Source organism: Lytechinus pictus, chromosome 13 (genome assembly GCF_037042905.1).
Source record: "Lytechinus pictus isolate F3 Inbred chromosome 13, Lp3.0, whole genome shotgun sequence".
Taxonomy (NCBI): domain Eukaryota; kingdom Metazoa; phylum Echinodermata; class Echinoidea; order Temnopleuroida; family Toxopneustidae; genus Lytechinus; species Lytechinus pictus.
The window spans coordinates 28943638-28962365 of record NC_087257.1 but is presented as its reverse complement, the minus strand read 5'-3'; the positions used below and the strand labels follow the sequence as shown (position 1 = coordinate 28962365).

Sequence of the window (18728 nt, the reverse complement as noted above, 5' to 3'; positions counted from 1 at the left end):
ATATATTTCTTATAGGGACCTATAGGAAACCAATAAAAACCATTAAAACCATCAGAAACCAATAGGAATTTCCTATAGGTTTTCTATAGGCCTCTATCGGATTTTCGACCTGGGTTATCTTGAACATGAAGAGGGCTATACATCGAACTGTGGATGAACTCAGTCTGATGACATGAGGTGTGAGTTGATTTGTAATTTCATTCTATTTGTTTTTGTATTTGTTTGGTCGAATAAGCCAAGGTTTTGGCACTTTAAACTGTTTTCATCTTCTTAGTTTTCACACTACTGGATTAAGCATCATCCATCTGATACTACAATATCTAGCTTGACCTGAATAAGCATCCATTGAAGTACACGAATACCCGCAAGATAATGTCACTTTATATCCTTCCTTTACAGTTACTGGTATTGCTGAACCGGGTACTCTAACGGCCATCATGGGAGCAAGGTAGATTATACACGATATAAATACTTGCATCAAGAGAGGGATGAATAATATCTATGTATTATCTTTGTGTATCTATATAACGATGACCAATTAAGTTACAACGTAGTACTAAATCCATATGCTGAAAACGCTGTTTAAGATTTTAAGTACGTTGTCTATGTCAGTCACTCTTACAGAACATTATATAAGCTTTAACAATTGTCTATTTTTTGTAATTGTTTAAATAAAAAAAAAATGTTTAAAACTTAAAACAATAGTTGTTAGAGTGATAGGCTTAACCAATTAATGTGCTTAAAATCTTAAACAGCGTTTTTTTTTCCCGCGGGCCAATTAATTTAATTGCCAGGGTCAGAACCAAGTTATAACTTTGATGAACATTATGTTGGGTAAACTATTTTTTAAGTTAGAAAGAGTTTTTACTATATTATTTTAAAAGTAGACACTAGAGTGCTTTGAAAAAGTACAAATTATGATGTTTTTTTAAATAAGATAGAGTAGTTACATTTCTAACAAGGAGGCATGGTCTTCGTTATAAAATTTATTTGAAGGTTTTTTTTCAGTAAAAAGACAGCTAAAACGGATTAATAAAATGAATAAGATTCTTGCTTGTATAAAGAAGGTTTTGTTGTAGCATGGAGGCATAGATGGAAATTCGATATATTTTTGTGTTAAATAGATCATCTTCACTCATTCTTCAGTATAATAATTAACATTATTCTGGAAATTAGGCTTATCATTTCAATATATTAGTCGAATGTAAATATTGTCTCATCTACATTAGGGGATCGTAATATTATTAGATTGCTTTTTATCATCATGGTGATTGATATTATGATTACTATGATAGTGATTATGCTTATATATTCTTATAGTCATGTTTAGTATTTCGATTACGAGGAATATGGTTTATGATTAAGAATATGAATATAAATGAGAAGTGATTGTGATAATGATTTATTATAATGATTATTTTTATGTTTATATTAGTTATTTTGATTGTGATTACGATTATGATTCTATGATCTATGATTTTTTCGATATATATGTGATTTTTGTTACAATGATAATGTTTAAGTTCATGATTGTGATTATGATTTATTATGATTATTATCATGATGAATATGAATGATAATGTTTATGTTAATATGATTATGATTTATGATTAGATTATAACTATTACAATAATATCCAGTAATGAATGAAAATTCAAACTCAGATTTAAATTCATTTTTAAATTTATCTAAACCTTGAAGTGGTGCAGGTAAGACAACATTGCTGAACACCCTCAATCTACGTAGCCGTGAAGGGCTGGAGGTGTCCGGTAGTATCTTGGTGAATGGTCGCCCTATTGGTCATCAGATGGCCCGTCTATCTGCCTATGTCCAGCAAGATGACCTCTTCCTGAGCAATCTGACGGTCAAAGAACATCTTTTATTCCAAGTATGTTCAGGTCTGGGAGAAGGTCGTGCCCCCATTAAAAAGTTGACGTTATTTATGATGATGGTGATGGTGATAACGGTGATGATGAAGATGATGATGATGATGGTGGTTTTGACGATGGTGGTGGTGGAGGAGATGAACTTATGAATGGTGATCATGATGATGATGATCATCATGATGTTGACGGTAATGATGTTGATGATGATAATGGTGGTGGTGATGATGATGATGATAATGGTGGTGGTGATGATGATGATGATGATAATGGTAGTGATGATGATGATGATAATGGTGATGATGATGGTGACGATGATGGTGGTGGTGGTGGTGATGATGGCGATGATGATGATGATGATGGTGATGACGATGATGATGGCGATGATGATGATGATGATGGTGATGATGATGGTGGTGGTGGTGGTAATGGTGGTGATGATGATGGTGATGATGATGATGATGATAGTGATGGTGATGATGATGATGGTGATGATGATGATGATAGTGATGGTGATGATGATGATGATGATGATGGTGATAATGGTGATGCTGATAATGATGATGATAATGGTGATGATGATAATGATGATGGTGATGATGATAATGGTGATGATGATGTTGATAATGGTGCATGATGATGATGAATATGATCATGTTGCCGCTGCTGCTGATATGATAAAGATAGTGATGATGGTACTGGTAACTATGTCAATATTTATGGTGATCGATGGTGATGAAAGTGATCGATGCTGATGATTGATGACCAGGTAACATATACTTATGTGACGATGATGTTTCAACTTACTCTAGCTTTATCTAAGATATCAAGAAAAAGATTAGAACGTAATCAAAAGAATGAGACATATTGCAAAAACTCACATAAATTAAAGGAAAACCACGAAGCCTTTACATAATCGATATCTTCCAAACAAAGTCAAACAATCACACAAACGCTCAGACAAAAAGAGAAGATTTTCAACAATATATTTTTTTGTCCCTGTGTACTTTTTTCTATGATATAGGCGAGGGTGAGAATGGATCGTGAAATACCGATGACATCAAGAGTATATCGAGTGGATGAAGTAATTCGCGCGGTAAGTATTTTCTTTTAATTCATTTCATTTACCCAACGCTATTTTTAATATCACCAGGGATGCGTATCATGAAATAACTTTACTGATATGTTTTTTCCAACAGACTCCTTTTCTAATCCGACATTTGCCATATTAACTCCCATGCATTTGTTCTTCTCAGCTTCACTAACCGAAATTATTAAATGCAATTTTTTTTTGTTTTGTAGTGATCTTTATTATTCATTCAAATAAATTTCATACATACATAATCAAGAAAATATAGAACAAAATGACAATTGCAGCAGTGCAAAACAAAAATTAAATAACAGTGTAATAAACATAGCAGGCAAATTGTATCAGAACAGAGACATAATCCGAACTCATGCAAAAATAACATTTCAACAACTTATGTATGCAGCTATAAAGAAAATTATAAAACAAAGACGTAACAACTACGCAAATTTAAAGAATGAATGTATATGAGCATTCTCCCGTCCCATGAGCCCCCCCCCCCCAAGTTGTCAGATCTAACAAATTACTCGTTAGACAATAAATATTGACGTATTGTGGATGAAGTTGAATTGCTGATGTTGAATTGCGGGTACCGTGGACCCCATGATGAGGTAGGGGCATGTTGACTTCTACCCCCCCCCCTTTGAAATGAAATGTTATTGTGAATTCTGTTTTCTCAATTTCACCTTCCTTTTTCTTGTTTACAGCTTGGTTTGAGTAAATGTTCGGAAACTGTGATCGGAAACCCTGATCGGGGAATCAAAGGAATCTCGGGTGGAGAGAGAAAACGACTCTCATTCGCTTCAGAGGCAAGTAACAATGATACAACTCATCTAGATCAATTGTTATTATTATTGTCATTATCATTATTATTACTATTATCAGTATCATTATCATAATTAATAAAAGTAGTTTCATACCAAATTGATGTAATATAGCACCTAACAAAAAATACAAAATAACAGAAAGGAGCATTTATCAATGTCGGATATATTGCAGATTTTCAGTTTGCAAAGCACTTTTACTTCCACTTTTCTCCTTAGGATAACTTGAATTTTTTTAAAACATTTAATTTTGTCCGCTAGGTTTTGACGAATCCTTCCCTCATGTTTTGTGACGAGCCGACGTCGGGCCTAGATTCGTTCATGGCTCAAAACGTCGTCGAGACCCTGCGCGATCTCGCCTCCGAAGGTCGAACAATCCTCTCCACCATCCATCAACCGTCTTCCGAGGTCTTCGCCATGTTCGACAGGTAGATAGAAGGACGAGGGAGGGAGAGGGAGAGAGATAAGGGGGGGGGGGACAAAGAGAGAAACACACCGAGAGGCAGTAAAATGTATGTTCCGATTAAAAAATGCACATGGTATTATTGTTCTTAAGATATATTTCATATATAGGTTTCATATAATTCATAATGATAATGAAAAAGTATTTGACCGTTATGCATTTAGAAATTACACTGAATTCATTCGACATCAGGCTCATTCAAAAGAATACTTTTTTAGTAACATGCCTATGATGATGATTATGATAATAAATTCTTGTTGATGAAAAAATAACTAGAATATAAATCTGTATATTTTTCCACTTTGCTACCTTCACCAGAATACTGTTAATAGCTGAAGGGCGTACGGCTTTCATTGGTACAACGAAGGAAGCATTGCACTTTTTCAGCGAGTAAGTAACAATATTAAAGTGTCTTATAATGATAACGAGAACAAAACAAGAATTTACCTTTCTTTCAGTGGACGTTCATTTAAATATCGTTATCATCATCATCATCATCATCATCATCATTGTCGTCATTATCATCAGCATTATCATCATCATCATCATCATCCTCCTCATCATCATCCTCATCGTCGTCATCATCATCCTCATCGTCGTCATCATCATCATTACCATCACCATCATCATCCTCATCATCATCATCATCATTGTCGTCATCATCAGCAGCATTATCATTATCATCATCATGATAATCATCATCATCCTCATCGTCGTCGTCATCATCATCATCTTCATCATCATCATCATCATCATCATCATTGTCGTCATCATCAGCAGCATTATCATTATCATCATCATCATAATAATAATCATCATCATCATCACCATCATCATCATCATCATCACCTTTATCATCATAATCATAATTTGCGGCACCCATTTAGAAGACAGTGATGACGAAAAAGGTCTCTATTTTTTATACCTTTTTTGTGAAGACTTTGTAAAAAAAAGTTTTTTGTCTCCCAAATCTGAAGCCTAACAAAGTTTATGTATATGAACCATCACTGATTATTATTCGTTTCTTTGTCTCTAGATTGGGTTATGTTTGTCCGAAGAACTACAACCCAGCCGATTTCTTCATTCAAACGCTAGCCATTGTACCGGGAGAAGAAAACGAATGCAAACTTAAAGTTGAGGTAATATCATTTCTTTAATGCTGTTTTTTCCAGATATGTTTTTTTTAATCATTATCATGTCATGTTGTTTTATGACTTTCCACACGAAGACAATCTTCAAATAATTTTATATGCTTATTTCCTGAGTCGTTTTACCCTAGAGTATATCTTGTATTCCTTTAAATAAAAATGTTATTGATGTCACTATTTTTATTTTCAGAGAACATTCCAACTTTCCGTTATTATTGTCAGCTTTCATCATGTCCCCTTTCAATTGAATATTTTATATTAGTTATCTGTAAATCAAAATACTTTTTGCAAACAATTTTCTTTGAGCCCCCATACCATAGACAATATTTGAGCATGCACTATACCTACGGGGGGGGGGGCAGAGGGGGCAGACTGCCCCCCCCCTGACGAGTCACAACCCATGCAAGGGACATATCCCTGCCCCCCTGACGAGTCTTGAAGACCATTTTTTTTTTTTTTTTTTGGCGGACGAGATCCTTTATTTGTGGTTGAAGACCTTTTTTGTTTTGTTTTTTTTGCTTGTCAAATTTTTTGGCGGACGAATTTGCCCCCCCTGTGGAAAATCCTAGGTACGCCACTGTAAGCTTAGTGGCGTACCTAGGATTTTTGTCCGAACCTTTTTTTATTATTTGTAATGAAAGATAAGAGCTTTTGTTATTTCCTCCTTGTTATATCCTTGTATTGTTCCTTTATTGCCGATAATTATGACTTCTTTATTCTGAAAACTTAAGTCAAGGTCTGAGGTTTGCTAAAATTTATTATAGAAAGCCGAAAATGCAAAGATTTTAGATACATTGTACGTTTATTATGTTTACGATTGATTGGTGATTTCTTCAAGCTTTGATTGTAAAGACACTATTGTTCCTAACAGTCAGTTATAAATGAATTCAGTGCCAAATATGCTGAAAATTGAACTTGGAGTCTCACAGCTATGTGCCAATATTGGTTTTATATTGTTTAACCACAACTTTCGATCAGAGTTTAATTTAAACCAGAGTACGAGCCATTTTGTGTAAATTTCAAGAATTTCTTATTTTTCTCCAGGCAATTACCGACGCGTACAACGTGTCAGAAAAATCGAGGAAAATACGCGCCAAGATTCCACCTACCATGACTAACGAGGTAAGAATGTTATATTCATTCTAAAATATATATTTCGTCATGAGTACCGTATAGCAAGGTTCTCAAGATCTTCAATCTCCCTTTTTCTTATCTTATCTTCATTGTCATTTTTACACTTTCCATTTCACTGATATTATTCTCGAATTCTAATTTATTTAAGTTCTTTTTTTTTAAATATTTTGTTTGCACCATTAATAAACTCTAGAAGCTCTGCTTCTCAGCAGTCTCCACTATTACTAACCCCTTACATAATTATGTTGTCCTTGTTGTACATAATGTTGTAAAAATAATTTTTCTAGTATGTTTATTGATTACTTAATATGTCAAGATGTACGACAGGTCTGGAAAGGAATTTGACTTGTAAGCGAACTGAAATGAAAAAAAAAACTAGCAGGGCACCCATCTTAATCATACTTGGTCGGGTCGGAGTCATCCGAATCAGCCAAACAGATCACCATCGTCATCATCAACATATACAATATCCCCCCAATCAGGGGTATGTGCCACCGGGGGGGGGGGGCGACCACCCCTGTGATTTTTCAAGCAGTGAAATTAAAAGGGAGAAAGTAAAAAATGAGAAAGAGTTTATAATTGAGAGATACGAATGAGTGTATAACTTTCCATTATACCCATGCACTGTGAAATATATTGGGTAAAATTATAACCAGCACGAGGGTAATTATGTGTCCAACCAATTTTGGGCAGTATTTTACGTACCAATGGCGGGAAGCATATTATCCAGTAATGTTAAAAAATAAGCAGCAATTACTTTAGAATGGGCTAAATTTTCATCACATTGGATAAATAAAAATACCCAAAGGAAATGCCCAATGTTGGTTGGACACACAATTACCCTCATGGAGCACTTTTACCCAAATTATTCACCCGAGAATAGATATAATGTCACATTAAAAAAATCATGACACTGCCTCAAATACAAACTGGTTTCATTTGTCGGTTTAAATGATTGTCTCCTTTCTTTTTTCGCTATAGCTTCAAGCTCTCGATGACGAAGTAGAAAAGTCACCGTAAGTAATAACAAAGATAATATCTATTAAAGAAAGTTAATGAATATATATAACATCAAATAAAGAAAATAAATAAACAAATACAAACCTTTTCATACACATTAATGAAACCCATCGCCTACATTATAAGAATGTCTCCACATCTTACTTATCAAATCGTGGAAATTTAAAATTGTTGACTGTTTAGTAATTATGATTCAGATAATTATATTCATATGCATTTATTGTGTAATAGGTACAAGGCGACTTGGTGGCAACAATTCCAAGCGTGTATGTGGAGAGCGTACCAGAATAATAAGAGAGAACCTTTGATGACCACAGTAAGATTTACACAAACAGTGGTAAGTATGCTTCTTCTTCTCCTCCTTCTTCTCCTTCTTCTTCTCCTTGTTCTGGTTCTTGTTCTTTCTTGTTCTTGTTCTTGTTCTTCTTCTTCTCCTTCTTCTTCTTCTTCTTTCTTCTTCTTCTCCTTCTTCTTCTCCTCCTTCTTCTCCTTTATTTTCCTTCTTCTTCTTCTCCTTCTTCTCCTTCTTCTCCTCCTCCTTCTTCTTCTTCTTCTTCTTCTCCTCCTCCTTTTCCTTCCCATCTCATTCTCCTTCTTGTTTTCTCCTTTTCCTTCACCATCTTCTTTCCCCTTCTCCTCTTCCTCCGTCTTCGCATATGTTCATCCTGTTATTCTATCTCTTGACTTTCTTTCTCATCATTATCACAACTACGCTGCAATCGATGCTATTACTGTGATTTTCATCATCAGTATCATGATCTCTCTCTGTCTTGTTTCTCTATTTCAGATCATCGCCCTCATCCTCGGCTTGGTCTTTTTAAAACAGCATATCAATCAGGAAGGAATTCAGAATATCAATGGCTGTATCTTCATCCTCATCACCAATGCAGCATTCAGTAACACCTTCGCTGCTGTTCAGGTAAATCTCACACAACTCGTTATAATTGTTCGGGTTTTGATTTGATTTGAAGCGGAAATGAAGTCTTAATTTAGAATTTTCATTTTATAAAATGTGATATTTTTCATGAGGATTGCATTTTTAGTCAGTAACATCGATTGCTGCTATGTTGGGCATGTACCAAAAGTTCTGGACACTGTCTTGTTGGGTAAAAAAAGTATACTTCTAATGTTATTTTTCAGTTACATAGGAGGCTGTTAAATACCAATGAGGTTAGAACAGAGTTTTCATTAGTTGTTTTTAAAAAAGTTATGTTATCAAGTCGATGTCCTTAGTTTTCTGTTTTTTATATCTTTCATTTTAGGCGATATCTAATCTTATATTCCCTTATATATATCGCTTTTATTTCTAGATTTTTCCTTTGGAAATGGCGCTTATCAAACGAGAGCACTTCAATGGGATGTATCGGGTTGATGCGGTCTTCTTATCCAAAGTGCTTGTAGAGGTAATACTATTACGTCCGGGTTATATTTTCAAAGGCGAATCCAGGATTTCATGAATAAACGGTGCTCATACCTCCAACTCCCAAAGGTTTAGCCTTGAACTAATTTTTTTTTGTTAGAATAAAAAATCTTTGAAAACTATCCAAAAAATGCTTTTAGGCATATTAGATATAAACATATCACTTCCAAAACGAGGAGGGGCAATTCTTATAGAAGAGGGATTGACATGATTGAGGGGCACAATGTATTTTATTTTGAAGAATTAAGGGAAGGGGGACAAAGTGCCCTTACCTGATGCTAATAATAATGCAAATATTAAACGTTTAATTCGACCCGATGTAGTACATGGACCTTGGTAATTTCAGGAATCTATAGAAATAAAAACGGGAAACTATAGACCGCCTGTAGGGTCAACCAACCGACCCCACATATCTAAAGACACATGTATCTGAATTTATGGCTCAGTTGCGACATGATGCCAATTTTCTTCCAATAAATTTAATTCAGTTCAATATATAATCTTACTTTGGGTGTTAATGGTTAGGTTATTAGAATCAATCTACATCATTAGACAAAAGATTATGTGAAGTATATTTCTTTATCATCTATTCATATAAATATATTTTCTTTATTTCTCCTTTCAGTTACCATTCCAATATCTCTTTCTACCCGTCATCTTCATCACAATACCATACTGGCTTGTTGGTAAGTTTGTGAAATTCGCAGAAATCATTATTTTTGTGGCGAATATTATTCTACTTCACAATATATATTGTCTTGATTCGCTCCCTACCCGACCAGTGAATATCGAAAAGCTTTGTTATTCTCAATTACTAGCTATGTGAAGACATTGACCTGATGTGGGTCGTCTTGCTATATTTATGGAGAAATTTCAGGTCTCGAGATGAATATTGAAGTCTTGCGAATAATTAGAACTCTGTTTATTTATATGATCATAATATGTTTAAATTCCGAAAGATACATTACCCATTTTTTATATAAAGTTTATTTAAGATTGTTTAAGATTGATATACTCATGATCCCTTTACACTATTTGAAATAATTACATAATTGTTAACATCTGGGAGATGTATGAATAAATTTGATTTTTTTGCTGTTTTAAGAATGCATCATGTTTCTATCTTTATCATAGGTATGTATCCTCACCTATCGAATTTCGTGATCGCCTGTATAATTTCCATTCTAGTAACAAATTCAGCTGTTTCTTTTGGTGAGTATGATAATTTTGATGAGTATAATAATTTGATGATTTGGTTTAAATAAATGTTGGTTTAATCGATTTTGAATTGGCTTCAATATTTTATTGCAAGTACAATGCTGGCCTCGAAATTCAGGCTGGTCACAAAGATTACCACCTTATATAATATAGGCCTAATCACAATAATCCTATATAAATTCAACCAAAAAATCAATCAACGCCATCATAATAATCATCATCACTATACCATTATTATCAAGATCCTCTTAATTATCATCGTAACCATCATCATCATTCTGATCATGGACCTACTAAGAAGTTATATGATTCCAGAAAATTCTTGAGAGGTCCGAAAAAATATAAACATTATAACGATTCTGTTACTTGATGTAGTTTCTTTTGTACTTTAACCTCTTCCATCAAAGAAAAAGAACGTATGCATGTCCTAACAACAAAAATCATATAATTCAACTGGAGGTTTTATAAATCATTTATTAAAAAAACTAATAACTTTGACACTGTCGACCCCTTTTGTGAAATTTTGAGGGATCGATCTCCACCTCAACCATGAAATGGCCAGGCATATGCATCAGTTATATGGATTTTAAAAAAAAATACGCAGAAATCAAAGGGCAGACTTCATTCATCGATTTAAAAAATGATCCAAACTTAATCCCAATAATCTTTTCTTTACAGGTTATTTACTGTCAGCTATGAGCGGGACTGTAGCCATCGCCTTGGCCATAACTCCCCCGCTGCTTTTACCCTTCATGCTGTTCGGTGGTCTCTTCATAAATCTCGCGTGAGTAACATTTTATTATTAAATAACAGACAACCAAAATAACAATTGTTTCAATTTTTTGAAAGGGAGCATGAAAAAGCAATCTACCGTCTTCCGATTTAAGTGCATTATTTTTGTGATAAGTGTCATCCCAAGGAAGAACAGCAGTACTTTGAAAATACAGCTGAATTGGGTGATCCTCCGTTATTGTATGTATCTCTCTTGTATATTGTATATTTTTTATCTGATTCGGAAATAAAAACAAACAAACAAACAATCCTGCAAAACATTTATCAATGATTATGATTAGTGAGCAGTTGACATCGTAAGTCCAATTTTCATTTTGTGTGCTACATGAATTCATCAAAAGCTCATGTTTAAAGCTTACTTCATATATATGACGAAACCAAACCACGCTTTACATGCGAAAGAATAGAATTGTAGTTTCACAAGATGAAGTAGGCATATAGGAAAAGTGGGCTCTAATGATTTTAATGGGAACCTACATCCTCAATCACTCTATATAATTCATGAAACGATGATGTAAACTTACAAAATCCAACTTTATTGTAATTATAGTCTTCTGATTTCGTTTTAATTGTTACCGTTTCACTCGTCTAGTTTTACTCTATTTTTAAAATCTTCACAGCTAGGTTGGACTGTTCATTTACCACGGACTATGCATGTACAAGATACAATCATATAGAGATATATTAGCTCTTTTTCATGAATTCATATCTTCTTTTCTATTCATTTTTTTATTTCAGAGATATTCCACCATACATTCGCTGGTTGTCACGATTGTCTTGGTTCAGTTATTCATTTGAGGCATTTCTCATCAACCAATGGGAAGATATAGACCATATTGGTAAGAGATAATAAAACATATTTCCGGATGACAGAAATTTTGTTTGTTTTATTCTCGAATTTTTCGATATACCCCTTTACTTTTTCTCCAAGAAATTGTCACTTTTCTATGATCTCCATTTTTTATCGATCTCTTTTATCTTTGACCATCCTTTCAATTATAAAGTTTTTTTTTGTATCATGTGAGATATTTCTATCCATATATTCGCTCTCTTCTACTTTTCACATTATCATCTGCCAAAAAAAGATAACCATACCACACAAAGCTGGATGCACAGTGTTTTTTTTTCTTAGTAGTATTTAAGATAATTTGTTGTATTCTTGTACAACGTGGGAGAAAAGATCCATTGATTGAAATTAAAGGGAGAAATTATACATTGTTCTACCTTTTAGGAAAGGATGTTTATGTGAAATATAATGTTAACTTTTTAATTTGATGTTTATGTCAACATGAAACCAGGAGAGCATTTCGTGAAAGGAATTGTCCTTTGTTACCATAGTAACATTGCTTCTCAGCCAATCATAATCAAGGAAAGTTGAAAGATCCGACAAGTTGTCGGACGAAAATGTTGATGAAATGCTCCCCTGATGGTACAAACTTTGATATCACAGACTGAAATGTACAATGGTTTTTGATAACACAAAATGAAGAAAATCTTACAAATAAATGACTATTATTGTTGTTATTCTTGTAGCCTGCCCACTGAATGAAACCCTCCCGTGTATATCAAATGGCGATTTAGTTCTGGAATCTTATTCCTTTTCAAAGGTATGTAGTCGGATGATGTTACTTTTATAGCAGATTTCCTTTTTTTTTAAAGTTAATTCCAAATCAGTATCATCGTCATCATCATCATCATCATAATCATCATTATCCTCATCATCCCTATCATCATCGTCGTCGTCATCATCATCATCACATCATCATCATTATCACCCATCATCATCATCACCATCATCATCATCATCATAATCATCATCATCCTCATCATCATCGTCGTCGTCATCATCATCATCATCATCATCATCATTAGTATCGTGATTCATTATTTTTATTAGTGATGTTAATTTTTCATGACTGTACTCACAGCTATCGATGTAATTCTCTTTCTCATTATCAATAATGTATTCGTACATTTTCACTTGCTTGTTTATCATTTATTGATGTTATATCTATCTAGTATTGACACATCTATGCAAAAAAAAAAAAACCAAGGTCCCTTTGTAAATCAAAACAGTTTACAGAAACGTTATACCCTATAGAAATGAAAACAAAATAATTGATAAGAAGGGATTCTTTGCTGCAAATAATGTACATCTACTATAATAAATAATTATTCTAGTGACATATGTCTAATGATAACAATCTCATAATCTTTTCCAGAACGATTTGGCAACGGATTTCATTGGTTTATTTGGTCTGATCATCGGCTATCGTCTGGCATCTTATATCATCCTTCTGTTCCGCTGCCGACGAAAGAAGTGAAGAAAACATGGCAAATTTCACGTTTTAAACACTACGCAAGATAAACACTAGTTATATACTAGTATAAGTTAAATACTATATACTATATACTAGTTGAATACCAGTTAAGTACTGGTTAAATACTAGTTAAAATTAATTAAATACTATCTACATAATAGTTAAGTACTATTTAAAAATAAACAGATTAAAGGGTCAGATGGGTGCAACTGTAGTTGTCTTAGACATATTTGACTAGTTTTAATCACATTTCAATATAATATATATACTACTTTCTGACTAATGATATATCGGGGGGAAATGTGACACTATCAGTCGCACCCGTCTGACTTCTAATCTAGTTATTATTTTATTATAGGAGGTCGTCCGCGGTTGACTTTAATATCAGAGGCTACATCATCTCAGGTTATTAGTTCTTGGGCGGTTGCAACTTCCCTCTTCAAGTTTGACCAAACAGAACTATTCAATAAAATATGGTGTACATAACATAAAGATGACGCAATATTGACAGAAGTCGAACAAAAATTAGAACGGTAATCAATTATTATGATGATTTGAATAAATACGCATAGAATAAGGAATTATAAGGAAACACCCTTGCCAAGCTTGCAATAATTAGAATTTATACATTGCTCTAAATCACGATGCACCGTTATTTGCAATAGACACGAACTCTGTAAAATAGGACATAAAAGTTATATATGATGAAACTATTGCTACTAATTTATCATTGATAAGAAAATTGTATACTATTATAAACCATGGTGCCAATCGTACTAATTTTTGTCTCACCTGCATAGCAGAGTGAGACTATAGGCGCCGCTTTTCCGACGGCGACGGCGGCGTCAACACCAAATCTTAACCTGAGGTTAAGTTTTTGAAATGACAGCATAACTTAGAAACTATATGGACCTAGTTCATGAAACTTGGCCATAAGGTTAATCAAGTATTACTGAACATCCTGCCTGAGTTTCATGTCACATGACCAAGGTCAAAGGTCATTTAGGGTCAATGAACTTAGACCATGTTGGGGGAATCAACATCAAAATCTTAACCTAAGGTTAAGTTTTTGAAATGTCATCATAACTTAGAAAATATATGGACCTAGTTCATGAAACTTATACATAAGCTTAATCAAGTATCACTGAACATCCTGCATGAGTTTCACGTCACATGACCAAGGTCAAAGGTCATTTAGGGTCAATGAACTTTGGCCGAATTGGGGGTATCTGTTGAATTACCATCATAACTTTGAAAGTTTATGGATCTGATTCATGAAACTTGGACATAATAGTAATCAAGTATTACTGAACATCCTGTGCAAGTTTCAGGTCACATGATCAGGGTCAAAGGTCATTTAGGGTCAATGAACTTTGGCCAAATTGGGGTATTTGTTGAATTACAGCCATAAATTTGAAAGTGTGTTGGTCTAGTTCATAAAACTTCGACATAATAGTAATCAAGTATCACTGAACATCCTGTGCGAGTTTCAGGTCACATGATCAAGGTCAAAGGTCATGTAAGGTCAAAGAACTTTGGCCACGTGGGGGGTATTTGTTGAATTGCCATCATATCTCTATAAGTGTATTGGTCTAGTTCATAAAACGTGGAAATAAGAGTAACCAAGTATCACTGAACATCTTGTGCGAGTTATAGTAGTTTTCAAAATCAGCACTGCTGCTATATTGAATCGCGTGATGCAGGTGAGACGGCCAGAGGCATTCCACTTGTTATTTGAGTGACACCAAATAAAATTACCTTCATATACATGCATGTAGCGAATAACCCAAGTCTGAACAGTGAAGAATTATTGTTACAAATGTCGAATGAATATACACCATTGTTACAGATAATTTTCAAAATTTTATATTTTCTTAGTGAACATCGAATTCCTAAAGATTTGATTGATCGTTCTGATGAATTTTAAAGAAAGAAATTACATTGTTTAAACAATGAAACCAAATTTACGTGGGTCTATTGAATCTATTTATTTTCCTAAATGAGGATAAAAATGAATGAGATTTATACATGTATACTTTTACTTTAATTCATTGAATTAAGATGTGTTTTTTTATCAATCTAAAAGAAAATTGCAATGAATTTGAAATTTTCTCAAAGGTGTAAAATAAATGCATGCATCCTTAAATAACTTAAAAGATAAACAAAAGGGGTAAATCACAAGGCTTGAGAAGTGACGGTGTTTTATCTAAAAAGTTACAAAACAATGTCACTCATCGGGCTTCATCTACCCTTTCTTCCCTTCAAGTAAGAGTATCGTCGGCATAATGATGTAATCATGTATCCCTTTACACGTTTGTATTCAATATATACAACCTCAATCTTCATGAATTGATTTCTTGATATTCATAGAACGACATTTGTTTTATTCGTATTTAATATGTTGTTAACTTCTACTTTCAAAGAAAGTAAACGATTTCTTTAGTATAAGAAACCGCAATTCTCGTATCTCATTAGGTTATTGGTACTACAACTTTGTATGTAATTTATTTCGATAATATTTGTATTGTTGAAAATTGCTCATCATTTATTTATCTTCAATTGTATATATTCCTTTCGGAAATTCCTTTGATAATGGATGTCACTTTCCGCATTTCTTACTTTGAAGTGATATCAAGGCCTATAAAAAAAATTAAGTTTTGAGTTATAATATTAACACTTATTTCATGTCTTGCAATATTTTAGATTTTATATTATACTACTGGCATTTTCATTTGATATAGTTGATTATCATATAATTTGGGAAATTAAACATGAGAAAGTAAAATAAAATATTGATATTTCCTTCTTAATTTCTGTGTTATATTAGATTGGGTAATTAGATAAGGGAGAACTCTTTACAAGGATAGGTCAAAACAACCACCGACGTACAGATGAGGGGGAGGGGGAGGGAATGGGGGCAATGACCCCCAATTTTCACGACCACAAAATCAGATTTTTATTAAAAAAATAGAAGTTGTGAACGCGATCCTCTTGTATCTATTGGTAATGAGAATTGACTGACATGGATCTTTCAGTAATGACCCCCTACTTTTTGGCATGTCAACAATGCCTTGCCAAACAAAAATTGATCAATATAGGCCGATGTATAATAGTACCCCCGTCAGGGGCGTCGATCCATTTTTCAGATTGGGGGGGGGGGGGGGCAAAATCATGAATCAACGTTCCAAAGGCGCTCGATCACACAAAAAAAACACGCACACACATAGGCCTATATATATATACATACATATATATATATACATACATACATATATATATATATATATATATATATATATATATGTATATATAAGAATAAAAATGAAGGTCCTGCGTCGGTTGTGGTAGTATATAGCAAAATACAAGGTGAATAAAACAACCGTTGAGAGAAAAGTTGATCAAATTTTCGCCCATAGGGCTTCATCAGGAAAAAGGAAGCCCTATGGGCGAAAATTTGATCAAGAAAAGTTGATCAAATTTTCGCCCATAGGGCTTCATCAGGAAAAAGGAAGCCCTATGGGCGAAAATTTGATCAACTTTTCTCTCAACGGTTGTTTTATTCACCTTGTATTTTATATATATATATATAGGACATCAGAAATGCGAAACAAATTCACGAGTAATGCAGTTTTTGAAGTGCCAACAGTTAAGTTCTTTTATTCAATCTCCAAATTTTCGGTAGACATCTACCTTCTTCAGGGAAGATTCGTGAATTGTGACAAGTTTGAATGACAGTTGTTTTTATTAAAGCGTGCGCGATCTCAGCGGGACTAGGGTAACCACTGCTAGCTGCGCAAAATGCTGTTATGAATGTATAGTGCAGTGCGCGCTTTTGGGTAATAGACCATTAATGACGTAAGTTACGTAATAATAAAAGAGTATGATTTAGGTTTCGTAACAATAAAAATATTTCGTAATAATAAGAGTGTCTAACTGAGACCGCGCACGCTGCACATTGCACAGAGAGATCATAATAAACAAGATAGCTGAATTAAGGAAATTAAGGCAAAGAGGAAAAAGATATGATTATCTATAGAATGTGAATGCGTTGAGCCAAGACAGATCTTTGTTCAGGCCACTTTCAAACGTGCTCTCTCTCTCTCTCTCTCTCTCTCTATATATATATATATGACTCATGAGAAAGAGACACATATCTCACCAACAAATTAATGCGAGCGCAAAGCGCGAGCTGAATTTTTTTAGTGTACTGTCCTGAAAACAGGAAAAAGGTACTTGTTTAGGACTGATTGTAGTAACTCATGAGGAGAATACGTATCTCACTACACAGATGATGCGAGTGCTGAGAGCGATAGATTTTTAACTGAAAGCTTGATAATTTAAGCATTTATGGTACCAATGATTAAGACAGGTATCTAAACGAACAATAGATGCGAGCGCGAAGCGCGAGCTGAAAATTTTGATATTGTACTTAAAAAATGACAGTTTAATGGACGATTTTAATAAAAGAACAAGATATATATCCAACAAAAGATTATTGCAAATCGAAGCGGGAGTTCTTTTGAGGTTTAGAACTGAAAACGGTACATTCTATTCACCTATTTAATCATGAAAAGTATGGGTTTTTGCTCAAGAAATCATGCGAAGCTGAAAATGTTTACATTCCAATTGGAAAAACAGACATTTTTGAGCACGCGATTTTAAATGAAGAACGAGTTGTGTATCTCAATGTCGCTTGCTGATTTCTGTGTAACATTACAATCTTATTTTATTTTTGCACATGCGGAATTATTGGGGGGCAAAACGATATGTTTGCCCCCCCCCCAATATTTTCATTGGTGGGGCGATCGCCCCCGTGCCCCCCAGGATCGACGCCTCTGACCCCCTTTATGAATTCCTTATTCTACCATTGACCTGCATCGCGGTCAGCAGAAAGCTCAATCACCACCATCCCAATCCTCCTCATCTCCGTTACCACAAAGATACAGTATTTGACTCATCATTGTGAGGTTGTGAGTTCGAATGCCCGCTCCGCCATTATTTACACTTTAACCTAATAGCCCCAAGTGGAAGGCCAGCCACTGATTAATGAACGTCAGACGTAAATTGTTTCCCATTTAATTGATCATATACCAGCTTGGCGTTGATAATCGAGGCGGAAAAAAGGCTGCTTTGCCGAGTTTCTAAGGGAGTTACGTCATTGATGAACAGAAACAAAAATCGTCCGTGTTTGATTTCCAGGCCAGCCAGCCAAACAAGATAAAACTAAACCAACAACAGAAAACGGCGCCTTCGGGAAATCAAACCAAAAAAAGATTTAAAAAAAGCTGCGTTAGACTAAAATTAATCTGTACTATGTGAAGTCAGTGCTGTTACAATTTGTCAATTAAAAGGCATAACAATAAAAAATAATATAGGATTTGTATAACGCACGTATCCATACAGAGGAATGGGTCCAGG

The 18728-nt window shown here is 34.2% G+C and overlaps 1 protein-coding gene across 1 annotated transcript; it reads left to right on the top strand.

Moving 5' to 3' along the window:
* The first annotated feature begins 379 nt into the window (after positions 1-379).
* Positions 380-15538, top strand: LOC129275167 (protein white-like). Its single transcript, XM_064108589.1, has 18 exons — positions 380-448; positions 1702-1888; positions 2908-2979; positions 3678-3779; positions 4056-4222; positions 4576-4647; positions 5294-5396; positions 6450-6527; positions 7521-7555; positions 7791-7896; positions 8347-8478; positions 8870-8962; positions 9605-9665; positions 10114-10191; positions 10876-10981; positions 11728-11828; positions 12523-12596; positions 13212-15538. Exons 1-18 carry the CDS (start codon positions 438-440, stop codon positions 13311-13313), a joined length of 1680 nt encoding a protein of 559 aa, XP_063964659.1. The 5' UTR covers positions 380-437; the 3' UTR covers positions 13314-15538.
* The last annotated feature ends 3190 nt before the right edge of the window (positions 15539-18728 follow it).